Raw genomic sequence first — 14934 nt, forward strand, 5'->3', positions numbered from 1 at the left:
GCTTTTTCTTACGGGCCCCCAATATTTTTTTTCCCTGTATATCTTAGAAAGTTATACAGGATTAAAAAAATCCCTTCTTAGTTTAACTAGTGATTTCTAACTCCGTTTCCATTAAAAAGGATTACAAAGAGAATATGCAATAAAGATGCAGAAACTTAAAGATGAACTATCAATGGGTTATAATATATTCCCCACTCACCCAATTTCCTTTTGGCTCAGATTAATAACTGTTGTCTTTGAGGAAGATGATGTATCAGGGAGAAGCAATTTCTAAAACTTTATTTATACATGACTCTGGCTATGTAATACTGAAATGACCTTCATGTATTTTGTAGCTGCCAAGGTTAGCACTTACTGTTTGAAACTCTTGGTGTGACTGTTTCCCCCAGCATCACCCTCAGGTGGCAAAAGTTACCTGAAAAAACCTGCTCACTGTGACTTTATCTTTGGATGGTATGTTGCATTGTAAACCCCTTGATTTTGCACAAAACTGAAATACTCCAGAAAAACAGCATGAAATGGTATCAGAACAGCATGTTTGCATTGAACTGTTAAAACACAGGCAGCTGGTTAAAAGGTATATTTATAAAACAGCATACATTTTGAAATATCTAATTGTATTATTCAGATTATCAGGAGCCATTTGTGATTGGTAACTGAGCATTCAAAGGTACAGTTGATTTTAAAATTGAAATAAAGTACAGTTTTCAGCAATAACAGGAAAAACGTCCTTTGTTTTATGCTATAGAATGATAAACCGTATCTGTTGAAAAATTATATGTGGAAAGGAGAAATATTTTAATATAAATATGACACATCTGTAGGCATTCATTTATTCCAGTCCATGGTAAATGTGTTTGGATTACCGGCCATCAGTACACAACATTTAAAAGGGAGTGGAGATCTTTACTAAAACAGAAGGCTCCTCAGACTCCACAGTGATGTCAATAATATAGGTCCTCAGAGCATATTATTGTTTTAAGCTGAGGTCCCCACACTTTCACACTGGTTATAAAACATTATTTTGTGCTGCTGGCCTGGAATGAGAATGTCATACATCTGTAGGCAATTAGAAGAAGCTGGACTGCATATTTGATTAGCACAATAATAAACGGGCACAAGTGTGACTCCACTTATGTTAGTCAGATTCCCTAGACAGCTTATCCTGTTGTTATCACATGAAATAATCCCTTTTATCAACAATTAAGTAAATCCACATTTATGGGCACTTTGCAAAATTGCAGTGGGACAAAATCCAACTTGAAGTCTTAAGTCATCCAAAAAACTTTTAACTCTGCTTTCACTAGTACAGACCCCAATCCCAAGTTTTAGAAATTGGTTGAATTAAACAGAACAATTTGAGTTGAAAATACCATACCCTGTATGCCTGCAATCAACAAGTATATATTTGGCATCTGTTGTAAGCAAGACATTTAATAGTCCTAGCTTATTAGCAAAAACATTTTCAGAGAAGAATTGTGCTTTAACATATGAAAAATAACTCATTTTGTAAAGTCTAAATATTTTCTAGAAAGTTTAAATAGGACGTGATTTTAATTATTCACAATATGTTTTCTACTGTAACCAATAACATGCTGTAAGTTCTGAATTTTTTTTTATTCTAGAACTTCATCCAGTTTTAGGTATTGTTCTTGAATTCAAACAGAAGTGTAAATAAGGGGCTATAAACTACTTTAGGAAATAACCCATTCATTTATCTGTTGTTTTACTCTTCCCCCAAGCATCATTAAAACATCCAACATACGAAGTGCTAAAACTAATTCAATATATAAAAGTCAACACTTAAAAAAATGCCAGCAGAACTCTTCATTTTCAGGAAAATAGCATCAAACTTTCTGATTAATTATATATTATATAGTTAAAGAACAGAATTAAAAGTTGGTTTGTCATAATAAAGGCATTTTTATCAATATTTATTATCTATTTATAATAACTTCACCAGTTTATCTCCTTGACATGATCCTTAAATTAAATATCAAAATATCAAGCAGATGCTGAAGTATTCATCATCAATGTTGGAATTCTGACTCACAACAGTAACACAAAACAGATGCTAATATGATGCGCCCTCTGAAAAGTGACACCATCACAGTAGGGGTTAGCTCTTGATGTGGGGTAGTTAAAATTTGAAGACGAAATATAAAATAGCAGAAACCAGAGTATGATAAGTTCACTTACTTAATTTCTAAGCCACTTAAAATCTGGTATCTCTTACACAGAAGGGAAAACTAAGCACTGGTGAATGAGTACAGCATCCAAGGTGACCAAGAGATGCTGCTTGCCCTTAATGCAGCAGTGAGGTGATTCAGATTGACCCCCTTGGTGTTGACAGATGAAGGTGCTTTTGTCCTCACTCTTGAGCAATTAGAAGGTGAGAACTCCTGGGCATTTGGAATCAGCCTGCGTATAGCAGGCATTTATGAAGTGGTGAGATGGAGCCCCATAAGCCCTGGGAGTGGGGAAGGGTCCTGGGGCTTCATGGCTCCATCTCAGTAATGCGGTCACCAAGCAGCTTTGAAAGGGTTGACTAAGAAGAAAAAGGGAAACAAAATCTCTTAGCACAGTTCAGTTAGCTAATATCCTCCGTGTCTTCAAAGCCTGAGATCCTTATCACTCTACTAGCATGAGTCTACAGCTGTTTCTAGAATACACAGTGATGTGTACTCTTTGTGAAAATAAACAGAAAAGCCTAGACAGACAGTGCCATGGTGCAAGTGATATAAGTAAAATGTGCTCAAATGAGACCTTTGTAAAAGATATAAATGTGAGCAGGGGATAGTCCCTCAAAGGTAATGAGAAATGGAGCCCTACTTCTTTATTCCTGAATTAGGAGAACAAGTCAGCAGCAAGTTCAATGTGAAGGAAGCTTGAGAAACTAAGGGGGGCATTTATGGAGTAAGCTTGACAGCACAATTTCAAGTTTTGAACGAATAACCTAGTGCCACATCTGACAGCTGGGACTCTGGCACATGCCTGCCTGGGTTTGAAGGCTGGTTCAGTTTGTGCAACCTCTGCCTCTCAAATTTAACTGCATGCTAGGATCACAGGATAGCTTTAAAAAGTACTGCTGCCTGGGACGCACCCTCAGAAATTGGTATTTAATTGCAACGGGGTGTGGTGTGGGCATCAAGTTGTTTAAAGGCTCCCCAAGTGACTCTAAGTATATGCAGCTAAGGTTGAGAACCACCGATGAACTTTCTCTGAGCCACAGTTTCTTCATTCATAAAACGATGATGATAACTGACAGACCACCTTTTAGGGTTATTGCGATGAATAATATGATAATGGAGAGAAAGCACTTAGCACAATGTCTGGACATGGAAGGCCCTAAATAAATGCAAGCTATTGTCAACCTCACCACAAAGTGCACTTGGGCAAGAACTGTCTTGTTAGCATAAAAAGTCATGCTTACCTTGGCACACATTTTGTTCACTCTGTTCATAGCCCGTTGCACACTGGATGCGGTGAGAGGGGTTGATGGGAATGCGCTGAGGGTCAGCTGGGTTCCGCCGGATGACAAAGTTGTTTCGGCCAGTCTGCACTTCAGGCCCTGCGACAGCAGTAGCACTGGCGACAAAACTGCCCCCAGGCACTGCTCCACTGGCTGCCATGCCACTAGCAGCTGCACTCCCAGTGGCTGCCCCTGAAGTCGCACCTGCATTTGCAGCTGCACCTGTACCTTCGCCTGTTGGTGTTTCTTGCTGAGGTTGTTCATTATTGACAATAATCTGGGCTGTTTTAGGAAGGCACAGATATCCTCCATAGTGGTTGACACATTTCATTCCACCTTTGCAAGCATCCGGGACAATGTCACATTCATCAATATCTGTGGTCAGTGATAAAATAAGTCAGGTATCTTCTTAGAGGGAAAGCTGAACATGTTCATATACACGCATGTCTTTTTGGTACAATACAAGCAAGACAGGAAAAATGACATGAGAGAGAGGCAAAAAAGCTGTGTTTACAGAGGAGTCTGAAATTGGCTCACCTTTGCACTGCTGTCTTATAGGATCCCACTCATATCCATCTGTGCATTGCTGTGAAGAAAACATCAAAGATGGGACCAGGAAACAGTTCATTGTTGTATCCATTCCCTAAAAGGTTACTTTAAAAGCCTCAGTTTCTGGCAACAATCCTTGTGCTAAAGTTCTAAATATACTGCAAGGTAGGTAGCTTAACATTGTCTAACTTTTTTTAAGTCATGTCTGCACTGGATGATTCAGGGGCCCCTTCTCAATCATTAGGCACCTTTCGCCTCTTCTGTTGAATTTCGTTGTTATTCATAACCCATCTTCTTCTTTTCAACTTCTTTTCTTTCTGACTTGATAGTAATCATGTTCCATCTCTCAGACTGCTCTTTGTTTTTTTATTTCTCCTTCTTCCATATTGTAAATTCTACCTAAAAAATTCCACTTTCTTCTTTTTAGCCATGAATCCCCCCTTTTTCTCTGTAAGTCTTCTTAGAGAGTGTATTCAAGCCCATGGCTTTCCTTGCCATTCCTATTTAGCTGAGCCCCATAGTCCCACACCTCCTGACCCCCCCATCTCAGACTTGGCCTGCCTCATGGCTTAGTTCCTACAGACCCTCTCTGGTTCACTCACTGAACAAACCATCTATTGAGCACCTTCTCACAACACCATCCTAAGCCCTGGGATATAAAGCTGAAGATGACCTTGTCCCTATCCTCAAGCAGTTCACAGATGGAGAGAAGATAGGTGGAGAAGGTGGAGCAAGAGTGGGCCAGGTGCCATAAGGCAAGTGTGTATGTGGAGGAGTGATGGACTCTGCCTGGCTGTGAGGGGCATGACATTGTGGAGGGGAGGACTTTTCAGGGAGGTGACAAGTAAATTAGTCCTTATGGGATGAGTAGAATTTTTCCAGGAAGATATGAGAATTCTTGGATGAGGGACTATGGTGAGCAAAGGCACAAAACTGTTAAACAGGGAGAGAGCTGCAAGTAGTTCAGAGCAGGGTATAGGATGAGGTCAGAGAGGTAGACAGGTCCAAACTCGGGAAGCCTATCTTCAGCATAGGGGGGAACTAGATTCTACTCTGAAGGTCATTGATTCTCAAGTTTTATTATGTTTAAGAATCACCCAGGGTGCTAGTTAAAATGAATATTTCTGGGCCCAGCCAAAAGATCTGATTCTGTAAGTCTGGGTAGTAGGAGCCTCATAATCTGAATTCCCAACAAACATCCCAGTTGATTTTGGTGTAGGTTTTCTATGGGATACTTCGTGAAAAACACTGCTGTCAGTGAAGAACTTTTAATCTCAGGGAAGAACATGATCAGATGTGCATTTGTGGAAGTCACTGTGAAGAACATGCTTCAGGAAGAACTGAGCAAAACTGGAGTAAACAAATAAATAAATATAATATTTTATGGAGCTGAGAGTTGCTTATGCACATGACACATGCTTGGTGAATAAATAGCTGAATGGAGGCAGCAAGATCAGTTTAGATATTTGACTGATATCTGAAACTCGAGAGAGTGAAAACTGAACATCCCTTATCTCCCAAACTAGTTCTTTTTAGTTTCCCCAAACACTGTCCAGGGTACCACCACCTTTCTCAGGAAACTAGGAATACAACCTTAACATTAGCGTTGACATTTCCAATTATTTTATCTCAAGTTCTGCTGACTCTGGTCCATTTTCATATCTGTCACTTTGATATAGGCCCTCCTGGTCTCATGAGTTGGCAAGACCCCTTAGCCCAGCTCTGTGTCTCTATATTCTGCACACAGCCTCCATGATGACCTTCCTCACTCCTTGGTTATGTCGCTCTTCCTTTTAAGAGCTCATAGCAATCTGCAGACCTCTGATCTCCCATTATTACCATTTCTATGTTCCTCCAAAATCTTACAACCTTCTAGGTTTGTCTTGTTTGTTTTCAACTCCAACCTTTGGTCATGCCATTCCCTCTAATCTTATCACCTTCTAGGCTCATCTTGTTTGTTTTCACTTCCAACCTTTGGTCATGCCATTCCCTCATCACTTCCTTTAGGAACCAACCAGAGTTCCATCTGCTCCAGTATGCTATCACTGACTGTAATCATCATTGTTTTCCTATTTCTTTAACAACTTGTATAATCTGTATAATATTATTTGCCTGTACTTGCTCAGGAACTTTGTAGTTTATAGTTTTCAATAGTGTCTTTCCAGGGCAAATTCTATGAGGTTAAGGGCTGAATTTTCTTAGTATTTTGATAGGGCTGAGAGTTGCTTATGCACATGGCAGATACTTAAATGGAACCTATGTTTAACACAAATGAGGAATTTGGGGATATTAGCTATCTTCTAATGATCCTAAGATTAAATCCTAAGATTCTAAAGGATCTTTCAAACAAGGACAAATGGTAGTTCAGTTAAATGATTTGTATGGAAAATAAAGAAGATTTGCAGTTACTTTTAGATATTTAGTTTCAGTATGTTTAATGTGGCTCTACTATTAAACAAGCCTGGACTGAATTTAGTTGTTTAGCTATAGCACTTGCTAGCCATGTATCCTTAAGCCAGTTAGACAACCTCTCCGATCTTCTGTCAGCAGAAGCAAGATGATGTCACTTACCTCATACTTTGCTGTGAGGATGAGAGGAGATAGTGTCTCCACAGTAGGGTTCTCAATAAATAGTTATCTCTTGTCCTTTAACCATGAATTATTAGGCATACACAATTCAAAAGAGAATAGATCTAATCTTAGCACAAAAAGGGTATCATTTCTGGAATATGTGTTAAAATAATAGTGAACCTTAGTTGGTGGTCTTAAAATTATAGTGTTTAATCCACAAGGAACTTTCTCTGCTAAAGATCATGAGCAAAGGGAAAGGGGTATAAGATAAGCAACTGTAAAAGCAATAAAATCTTTCATTAGATTTTTATTAAAGTGGGTAGCTAATTTGATTTTAGCTCCCTGAGAAGGTAGTAAGTTTTCCCTGAAAAACAGTGTTTTCATTTGAAGATAAACAACACATGCATTCATTTCTCTTGCTTTATTTATCTTCAGCAGAGGAAGCAACTACATTTAACATTAAGCTAACAAAATATTTATATTAAATTCTATTTGATTTAGAGTTGATCTGAACAACAAGAAGGAACATTTGCCAGATGGATAAAAACATTCTAGGGATAACATGGTACCAAAAAGTAAGATAATGCTTACTATCAGTAACTGACATTAACTCACTTGTAAGAGTTTTATTTTCAAAACATTTTCACATTCTTTTAAGTAGGATTATTTAATTTTAAATTGAGAGAAAGTAGAGAAATGTATTTTTCATATTCCTATCCATGACAAATGTCACTGGCCTCACAACACTAATAAAAAAATGGAAAACACAAAACGGAGGTGCAAACAAATCCCCTAGCAGCGAGACAAGTACTGTCCTCCTCTGATCTTACCACATTCATGGCGATGGGGGAGAGTCAGATGATACTTCCAATATTTTATTAAGCATTGGTTATGCCCATGCTGTTGATTGTTTAATCAAATATTACTTGGGAATGTCATATATGCTAATTAGAAAATTCAAAACCAAATTTCACACACCACCTTATAAAACCACTTAACAAATATTGCATCCTGATGACACCAAATCTAGTCACAGGACATTTATAAATGATCAGTTGTGCTCTAAGTGAATACATAGCCTTTATAAATTCAAGAAAAGCCACTTACATGAGACCACAAATCACGTGCAGAAATGAGGTACTGTGCTTTTATGATGTTGAACATTCTTATTTGATTCGAGTCTCATTCTAAAAGTTTTAGGCTCATCTGCATGTATCTAGGAATCCATGCTTTTGGATTCCTCACATCTGGAAGTTTATTGAATGTATTGGAAACGTAACTTCACTTGGGTTTTAGTTTTAAAAGCGTTCCCTTTTAAACAAATCATTACACTTTGAACAAATCTTGAACAACTCATTACAGTTTGGTTCCTATCTCAATTGGTGATCTAAATGAACTTTTGAAAGGACGACAATTTCCAATGAATCTTAAACATAAATCATGCCAAAGAGTCTTTTAATTTATCACATGCCAGAGTATAGCCAGCATACACTGGCAGGGGTGGGTAAGGGCTCTCTTTTGTCACAAAATCCCGCTGAACTGTTCTTATCTCAAATTCCATCACCCCTTACCGTGTATGTGATGGTTTCTTCGGTGTCCTGTGACTTGACCAGCGCCAGAGTCAGCATAGTCAGGAAAAGGACCTTCAACATGGTGAATCTCAAAGAAAACACAGGACAAACTGATGCTTAGTATCTGCTGCGGGGGAAATAACAAACTTTAGCTGTGAAGTAATGAGAGAAGAAGAGAGGGTGGAAAAGTCTGAGGCTCCACCATACTCGACTTCCAATCTTCTTTCTCATCTCCCCTCCCCCTCCTCAACCTTCCGCGTGGCCAAACCAGGCACGAAAGACTAACACGCTGGAGAATTGCACTTCACTTTACTCCATCCGGCTGAGCTGAACATATACAAAAGATATACAGGCATGCATTTTATACCTCACCTACGCAGCAGGCTCCAGAAAGAGGGGGTGGAAAGGAAAAGAATAGAAGGTAATCAATTCCAAAGGAGGTGATTTTTTTTTTCTGGAGGTGGAAGTCTCTGTATGTTCACATGTCAATTAAGTTTCTTTCATAGCTCAGCAGAAATACCTGCGAGTGTAATTACCTTGGCCTCAAACTTTTGTTAAAGCAAAACAACAAAACAAAACTCGGGAAGCAATCTCCTCTCATTTCTAGTGGAATACCTGCCCTTCAGAGCTCTCGCGCGCGTATTCTAGCACAAACTCTCATGGTGGCATATCCACGCTAGTCTCTGCGCACAGCTTTAGCAGCCCCAGGTTATGCCGAGGAGTAACCCAGATTGTCTGATTCCCTTGGGCCTTATCAGTTCCTTGGTTCTCGGCATCCTGTCCTTCGGAAGAGGTGCCGCCTAGCGCCAGAACCCGGGGATCCCGGTACCAGTTTCGGGGTGGCCGGCCTGGCGCTCAGAAGGAGATGAAATCCCGCTTCTTTAACAGGCGGCCGTCCCGCGGAGCTACTTAGCGCGTCGGCTTCTAATCAGCTCCTGTGAAATCCAGGTGCGGCTTAAATCTTTGCACACAGGTCCCCTGAAACTTTCAAACCCACGTATTTATGGGCAAAGCCGTGCCGCGGATTGTCGGAGCGCATACACATGCCTATCCTAACAGATGTCACCCGGTACTTGTAAAGGCTGAGAGACGACATTCCAAGACCGCACACCTTTGCCTCACTGCCAGAGAAATCATGCATAGTCCAGGGCAGTTCCTTACTCTTGGGTACACGCATTTCTGCGCCCCTCCAGTTCACCCCACCTTACCCCACGGCGTGTGGACCCGAGGGCACAAGGCACGCTTTGTGCATCCCCTGCACCGGGGGCTCCTACCTGCGCTACCGCGCTGCGCTCCAGGCCCGGGCAGCGAGGGGAGTGCGATGGGGAGGGCAGCCCGGTGGGTCTGAACTGGTGAGGTCTGGCAGCTGCTGCGGTAGCTGCGGCAGGAGGAGGAGGAGGAGGAGGAGGAGGAAGGGAGGGAGGGAGAGAGAGAAAGTGAGAGAGAGAGAAGGGGAGGGCAGAGGGGGGCGGAGAAGGGAGCTGAGGGAGGCGCAAGGCCAGAGCCAAGCGCAGTAAGCCCGGCGGGAAAGTGCAGCTCGGTTCGCACGCCTTCCTCAGGGGCCCTCTCCGCCGCCCTGAGCCTGCCCGCCCTTGCCAAGCCCGTTCGCTTGCAGTTCCCAAACACACCGGGACCCCCGCGGGACTTGCTTTTTCGGACTCCGGGAAAGACGAGCTGAAGACCGCACCTTTGGCGTGTGATTTGAAATCAGCCTTAAGGAAGTCCCAGCCTTCGGGGCGCATTCTCCTGCCTTGGAAAGGGGAACAACACATTTCGCCCCGAATGTGGCTCAGAGTCCTGAGAAATTGCTTCACATTTTAATTAATTAATTAATTAAACCAGTAAATCAATCCTAGGAGGATAAATTAACTCCTTTCATAGACCTGATCCTTTTGCCTTTTATTTCAGATTCTTGGGGGAGAGAAGGGAGGAATGCTTGTTTCCTCAAATGGAGAAAAATGATCATCCATTCATTGGACAAATATGTGTGAGCCTACTGTATACTAGGTGTTGGGAATGGGCCAAGTAGAACACTAACAAAGTTGTGAGGTCGTTGTTTTGTTTTCCTCTCATGCCTCCCTTTTTAGAGCCCCTTTTCCGGTAGATTGCCTCTCTCCTCTCCCCTGGTTTTGAGGTTCCTGTTCTAGTCATTCAAAGTTGTGCATTTCATCCTTACCTTTCATATTAATGGAGGAATTTCAGGAATTTTGAGAGAAAAAAAGCTTTTTTCCAGCCCCTTCAAATCATACCACACAGATTGTGGTTATCTCTGAAGGCTCCAGCTCTAAAGTCAGATGAACAGTTTGCCTCCAAGGCAGCTGTGTCTTCCAAGAAACAAATACCAAATACAATTTTATGAATGAGCAACCTGCAAATTGAAGAGGTTAAGGACTTTGTCTCTGTCCATGGGCAGCAAGACATAGTGTGTGAAGGAGAGGTAGGTAGAGGGTGGGAAAGAGAGGAACAGCTCTCCCTTCCCCACTGGCTTGACCTTAAGTGGTGGAAACTGCAGGAAAGAGAGGTTGAATCTTACTTGAGTATATGGGTTTTGCTAATTGTATTGAAGACTTTTACTACCAAAATTCTAGTGTTGTGTTTTTTTGTCATGAATGACCCCAAACTTTTAAAAAAATGAGTCTTTTTGCTATGGCCAGATGTTTTCTTTCTTTCTTTTAAACTCTTCTTATGTATCTTCATCCCATTTCTAAGAAAAAGTGGGGGGTGAAAACTTGCAAGTTTCTATCTCCAGCATGGAGTCTGCAGACTTGATGTTTCCATCTGTATGTCTAATGAACATTTCAAACTCAACATGCCTGATGCTTTTGGCCCTTTCTCCCAGCCTACCCCAAACAACAGTTTCACCATCTGAATAAATGGCAGTTCATCTTTCCAGTGTTTCAAGTCCAAAATCATGGACTAATCCTTAGTCTCTCTTTTACTCATATACCCTCCATAAAATCCTTCAGAAAATTCCTCATCATCTCCTTTGCAACCACCCTGGTCTAAGGCACAACCATCTTCTACCTGGGTAATTGCAGCAACCTCTTAATTGGTTTCCCTGCTTATACCCTTGCTCTCCTTAAGTCTTCAGCTGCGAATCCCCAGTGCTTTTTTTTAAAACCTGTCAGACCATGTTGCTCCTTCATCCAAAGCCCTCTAGTGGTTCCCCAGCTCCCTCAGAGTAGAAGCCGAAGACCTCACAAGGGCCTTGTAGGCCCTTTCCAGTATCCCTCTGAGCTCATCTTCTACTCTCTCTCTCATGTTCTCCCATCTGCAGCTGTACTGTTCTTGCTTCCTCTGACATATGGGCTTCTACATTTGCCCTTCTGTCATCTTGGACCCTGTTACCCCAGATATTGCATAGCTTCTTCCTTCATGTCTTTGAGCCCTCATCTTTTCAGGGAGGCTTTCCTTAGCCATCCCATTCTAAACAGTGACACCCACCCTTTGGCACCCTCTAACCACCTTTCTAGCTTTATATTTCTCCAAAGCATGCATCACTCTTTAACATTCTGTGTAACTTATTTAATTATTGCCTTCATGGGGGTAGAAAATTTTTTGTTTTTCTTCACTGCTGTTTTCCTAGCATTTAGCAAAGTGTCTAGTATATAGGGGGCAGTCAATAAATATTGTTGAATAAATGAATAAAGCAATGTAGTAGGCAGTATGGGGTAGTGTTTCCACTAAAGAGCTCATGCCATACCCCAGCTCTGCCATTTACCACCTGTGTGACTTAAGGTTAGCTGCCTCCTTTCTCAGCTGTTCTCATCTGTAAAGTGAGGACAATAACACAGACCAAATGACACAATTTGGTTTCTTTCAGAAACAGAAGATATTTCAACACATTTTATTTCCTTTATTAGTAGGAGCCAACTGGGAACGATGCACAAACACACCATGAGGCAAGCCCCAAGCTAAGTACTTTTGTGCATTATTTCATTTAACCCACACAACAACCCCATGTGGTACCAACTGTTAGTATCCATATTTTACAGTTGAGCTGTAATAGCGGCTCTTCAAGACCCAAGGTCTGTCCATGAGAGCACAGTACGTGTTCATGGAGTATCCCTTCTGGGAAGTTTGAGTCGCACCACCAAAAAGGAAAGATTGCCTGGCACAGAGGAGAGAGTTATGCATTCAGAAGCTGCAGCCATGAGTTAGTTCCTATTTTGACACTAATCAACTAAGTGACCTGAGCTAAGTCTGAGCCCTTTTAAGCCTCAGTTTCAAGTGTTGAAGTCAATAATAACTAAGATACTTTCATCTCTAAATTAAATGCAAACCCATCAGCAATGACAAGTAAAGGAGATTGGGTACTTCAGTAGGATTCATGATTGGATGTAACTGAGGAATTCTGGAGACCGCACAGAGGAGTGGTTACATGCAATGCTGAGGAGTCAGATTGCCTGGTTTGAAACCTAACTTCTTCACTTATTACTGATGTACCTTGGGCAAATCTTGTTTGTTTTAAACAGCTTTACTGAAGTATAATTAACATGCCAAAAACTGCACCCATATAAAATGTACAATTTGATATATTTTGACAGATGTATGCATCTTTTTAGGCTAAGAATTGTTTTGCCCAATCAAGAAGTTCATACAAATGTACTCAGAGAGTATATACTCTTTTGTGCCTGGTTCCCTTCACTCAGCTTGTTTCTGAGAGTCATCCTTGTTTTTAGGTATTTCAGGAACTCATTCTTTTTTATTGCTGAGTATTATTCCATTGTATGGAAATGCTCTCATTTGTTTATACAGTCACCTGTTTGTGGATATTTGGATTATTTATGAATAAAGCAGTTATGAATATTCATGTACAAGTCTTTGTGTGGACATATGTTTTCCTTGCTTTTAGGCAAATACTTATGAATGGGATTGCTGGGACATATGGTCCAGATATGTTTAACTTTAAAAAAGGTGCCAAGCTGTTTTCCAAAATGACCATATTATTTTACATTCCCACCAGCAATATATGAGATTCTAGTTGCTCCACATTCTTACCAAGACCTATCATTGTCAGTAATTTTTAATATTAGCCATTCTGATGGTGTGTAAGTGGTATCTCACTGTGGCTTTAATTTGCATTCTTTGATGTCTAGTGATATTGAGCTTTTTTCATGTGCTTATTGTCCATCCTTAAATCATATTTGTTAAGTGCCTGTTCAAATCTTTTGCCCATATCTTTATTGATTTTTTTTTCATTGGCAGGCACCGGAAATCAAACCAGGGTCTCCAGCATGGCAGGCTAGAACTCTGCCACTGAGCCACCATTGCCCATCCATATCTTTATTGATTTTTGACTTATCATTAGTTATAAGAGTTTTTAAAAAATATATTCTTCCTACAAGTTCTTTGTAACATATATAGATATATGATATTTTCTCCCAATTTCTGTCTTTTCATTTTCTTAGTGTAAACATTTTTAATTTCCATAAAATCCAATTTATTAATTTTTTCGTTGGTGGTTTGTATCCAAGCTAAGAAATCTTATTTTGGGCAAATCTTTTAGTTCTCTAAGCTTCAGTTCCTGCTCCTGTAAACTGGGGAAGATACTAGTCTCTCCTTCTTAATGGCGTTGTGAGAAGGGAATGACAAATCCATGGCAGATACTCAATTCATGCCAGTGAATTTTGATATGAGTCTTCAAATTGTTCTTAGATATATAATTCTTATATTGTTCTTAGATATAAGAAGGTATCATGTGGGTGGGTGTAGTAGAATCTTCCTCCATCAACATAGTCCCAATATTATTTAAGTTCCGTATTAGTTTCTCAGTAGCTAAAATAAATACCATATAATGGATTGTCTTAAACAATGGGAATTTATTGGCTCACGGTTTTGAGGCTAGAAGTCCAAAATCAAGGCATCAGCAAGTAGATGTTTTCTTCTTAAAGACTATGGCATTCCTAAATGCTGCCAGGATCTGAAGTCCTTGGCTTTTCTGTCATGTGACAATGCACATGATAGCATCTTCTCTTTTCTCTTCTTGCTTCCATTGACTTCCAGCTTCTGGCTGATTTCTATAGCTTCTCTCTGTGCCCAATATCCTTTGCGTATAAGGACTTCAGTGCTATTGGATTAAGCCCCCCTTCATTCAGTCTGGGCACATTGTAACTAATAACATCTTCTGAGGTCCTATTTACAAATGGGGCACACCCATGGAACCATGGGTTGGGGCCTGAAAATGCCTTTCGTGGGAGAGATGATTCAATACCCAACAGTACCCTGCCCATTACTATCTCCTATCTAGCCTAAAGATAAAACAATCAGTAATGCTGTTCTCCTGTTTTTGCTTCAGGGGCAGGTCATTGTCCCATTTTGGACTAATCAGAATTGAAACAAAGGATTTATTTTCCCTAGTTAGGAAAAGGGCTTTCCAGGATTTTACACTGGAGGGAGCTCCTTTCCTCATTGGCCCTGACAGCCGTATTACCACAGAGAGGGAAGCCAGCCTGAGCACAAAGGTGGTACATGCTGTGAATGGCCAACAGATGGACAAACCTGGATCCTTGGGAGTATTGTTCGTAGGGCAAATTTATCCAAGGCCCCATGATCTTTTTAGGGCCCCCCACAATGTTTTAATTTCTTTAAAAATCAGAAAAAAAAATCATCCAGCCTGAATTAGATTTGTCTTCATACCATATCATTGCACTTGTAAAACATAATAAAAAAATAATATATATATATATAATTTTTTTTTTTAATGGAGGAAGGGACCCATGAAAGCAAAGGTACCTAAGGCCCATGAAAGCCTCACTGTGGCTCTGACTG

General features: G+C 40.6%; 1 protein-coding gene and 1 long non-coding RNA gene across 5 annotated transcripts in view; one reads left to right on the plus strand and one right to left on the minus strand.

Moving 5' to 3' along the window:
* The window catches only part of EFEMP1 (EGF-like fibulin extracellular matrix protein 1), a 59075-nt gene extending 49459 nt beyond the window's left edge, over nt 1-9616 (minus strand). Inside the window, exons 1-4 of the mRNA XM_077134271.1 lie at nt 9438-9616; nt 8164-8251; nt 4010-4058; nt 3434-3847 (exon numbers count right to left, since the gene is read on the minus strand). Of these exons, the coding sequence (XP_076990386.1) occupies nt 3434-3847; nt 4010-4058; nt 8164-8244 (544 nt within the window). The 5' untranslated portion in view covers nt 8245-8251; nt 9438-9616. The remainder of the gene's footprint in view (nt 1-3433; nt 3848-4009; nt 4059-8163; nt 8252-9437) is intronic.
* Nucleotides 1-14934, plus strand: part of LOC143660847 (uncharacterized) — a 256137-nt gene that overhangs the window by 183341 nt on the left and 57862 nt on the right. The gene's annotated exons all lie outside the window — the stretch shown is intronic.

Source organism: Tamandua tetradactyla, chromosome 17 (genome assembly GCF_023851605.1).
Source record: "Tamandua tetradactyla isolate mTamTet1 chromosome 17, mTamTet1.pri, whole genome shotgun sequence".
Lineage (NCBI taxonomy): Eukaryota > Metazoa > Chordata > Mammalia > Pilosa > Myrmecophagidae > Tamandua > Tamandua tetradactyla.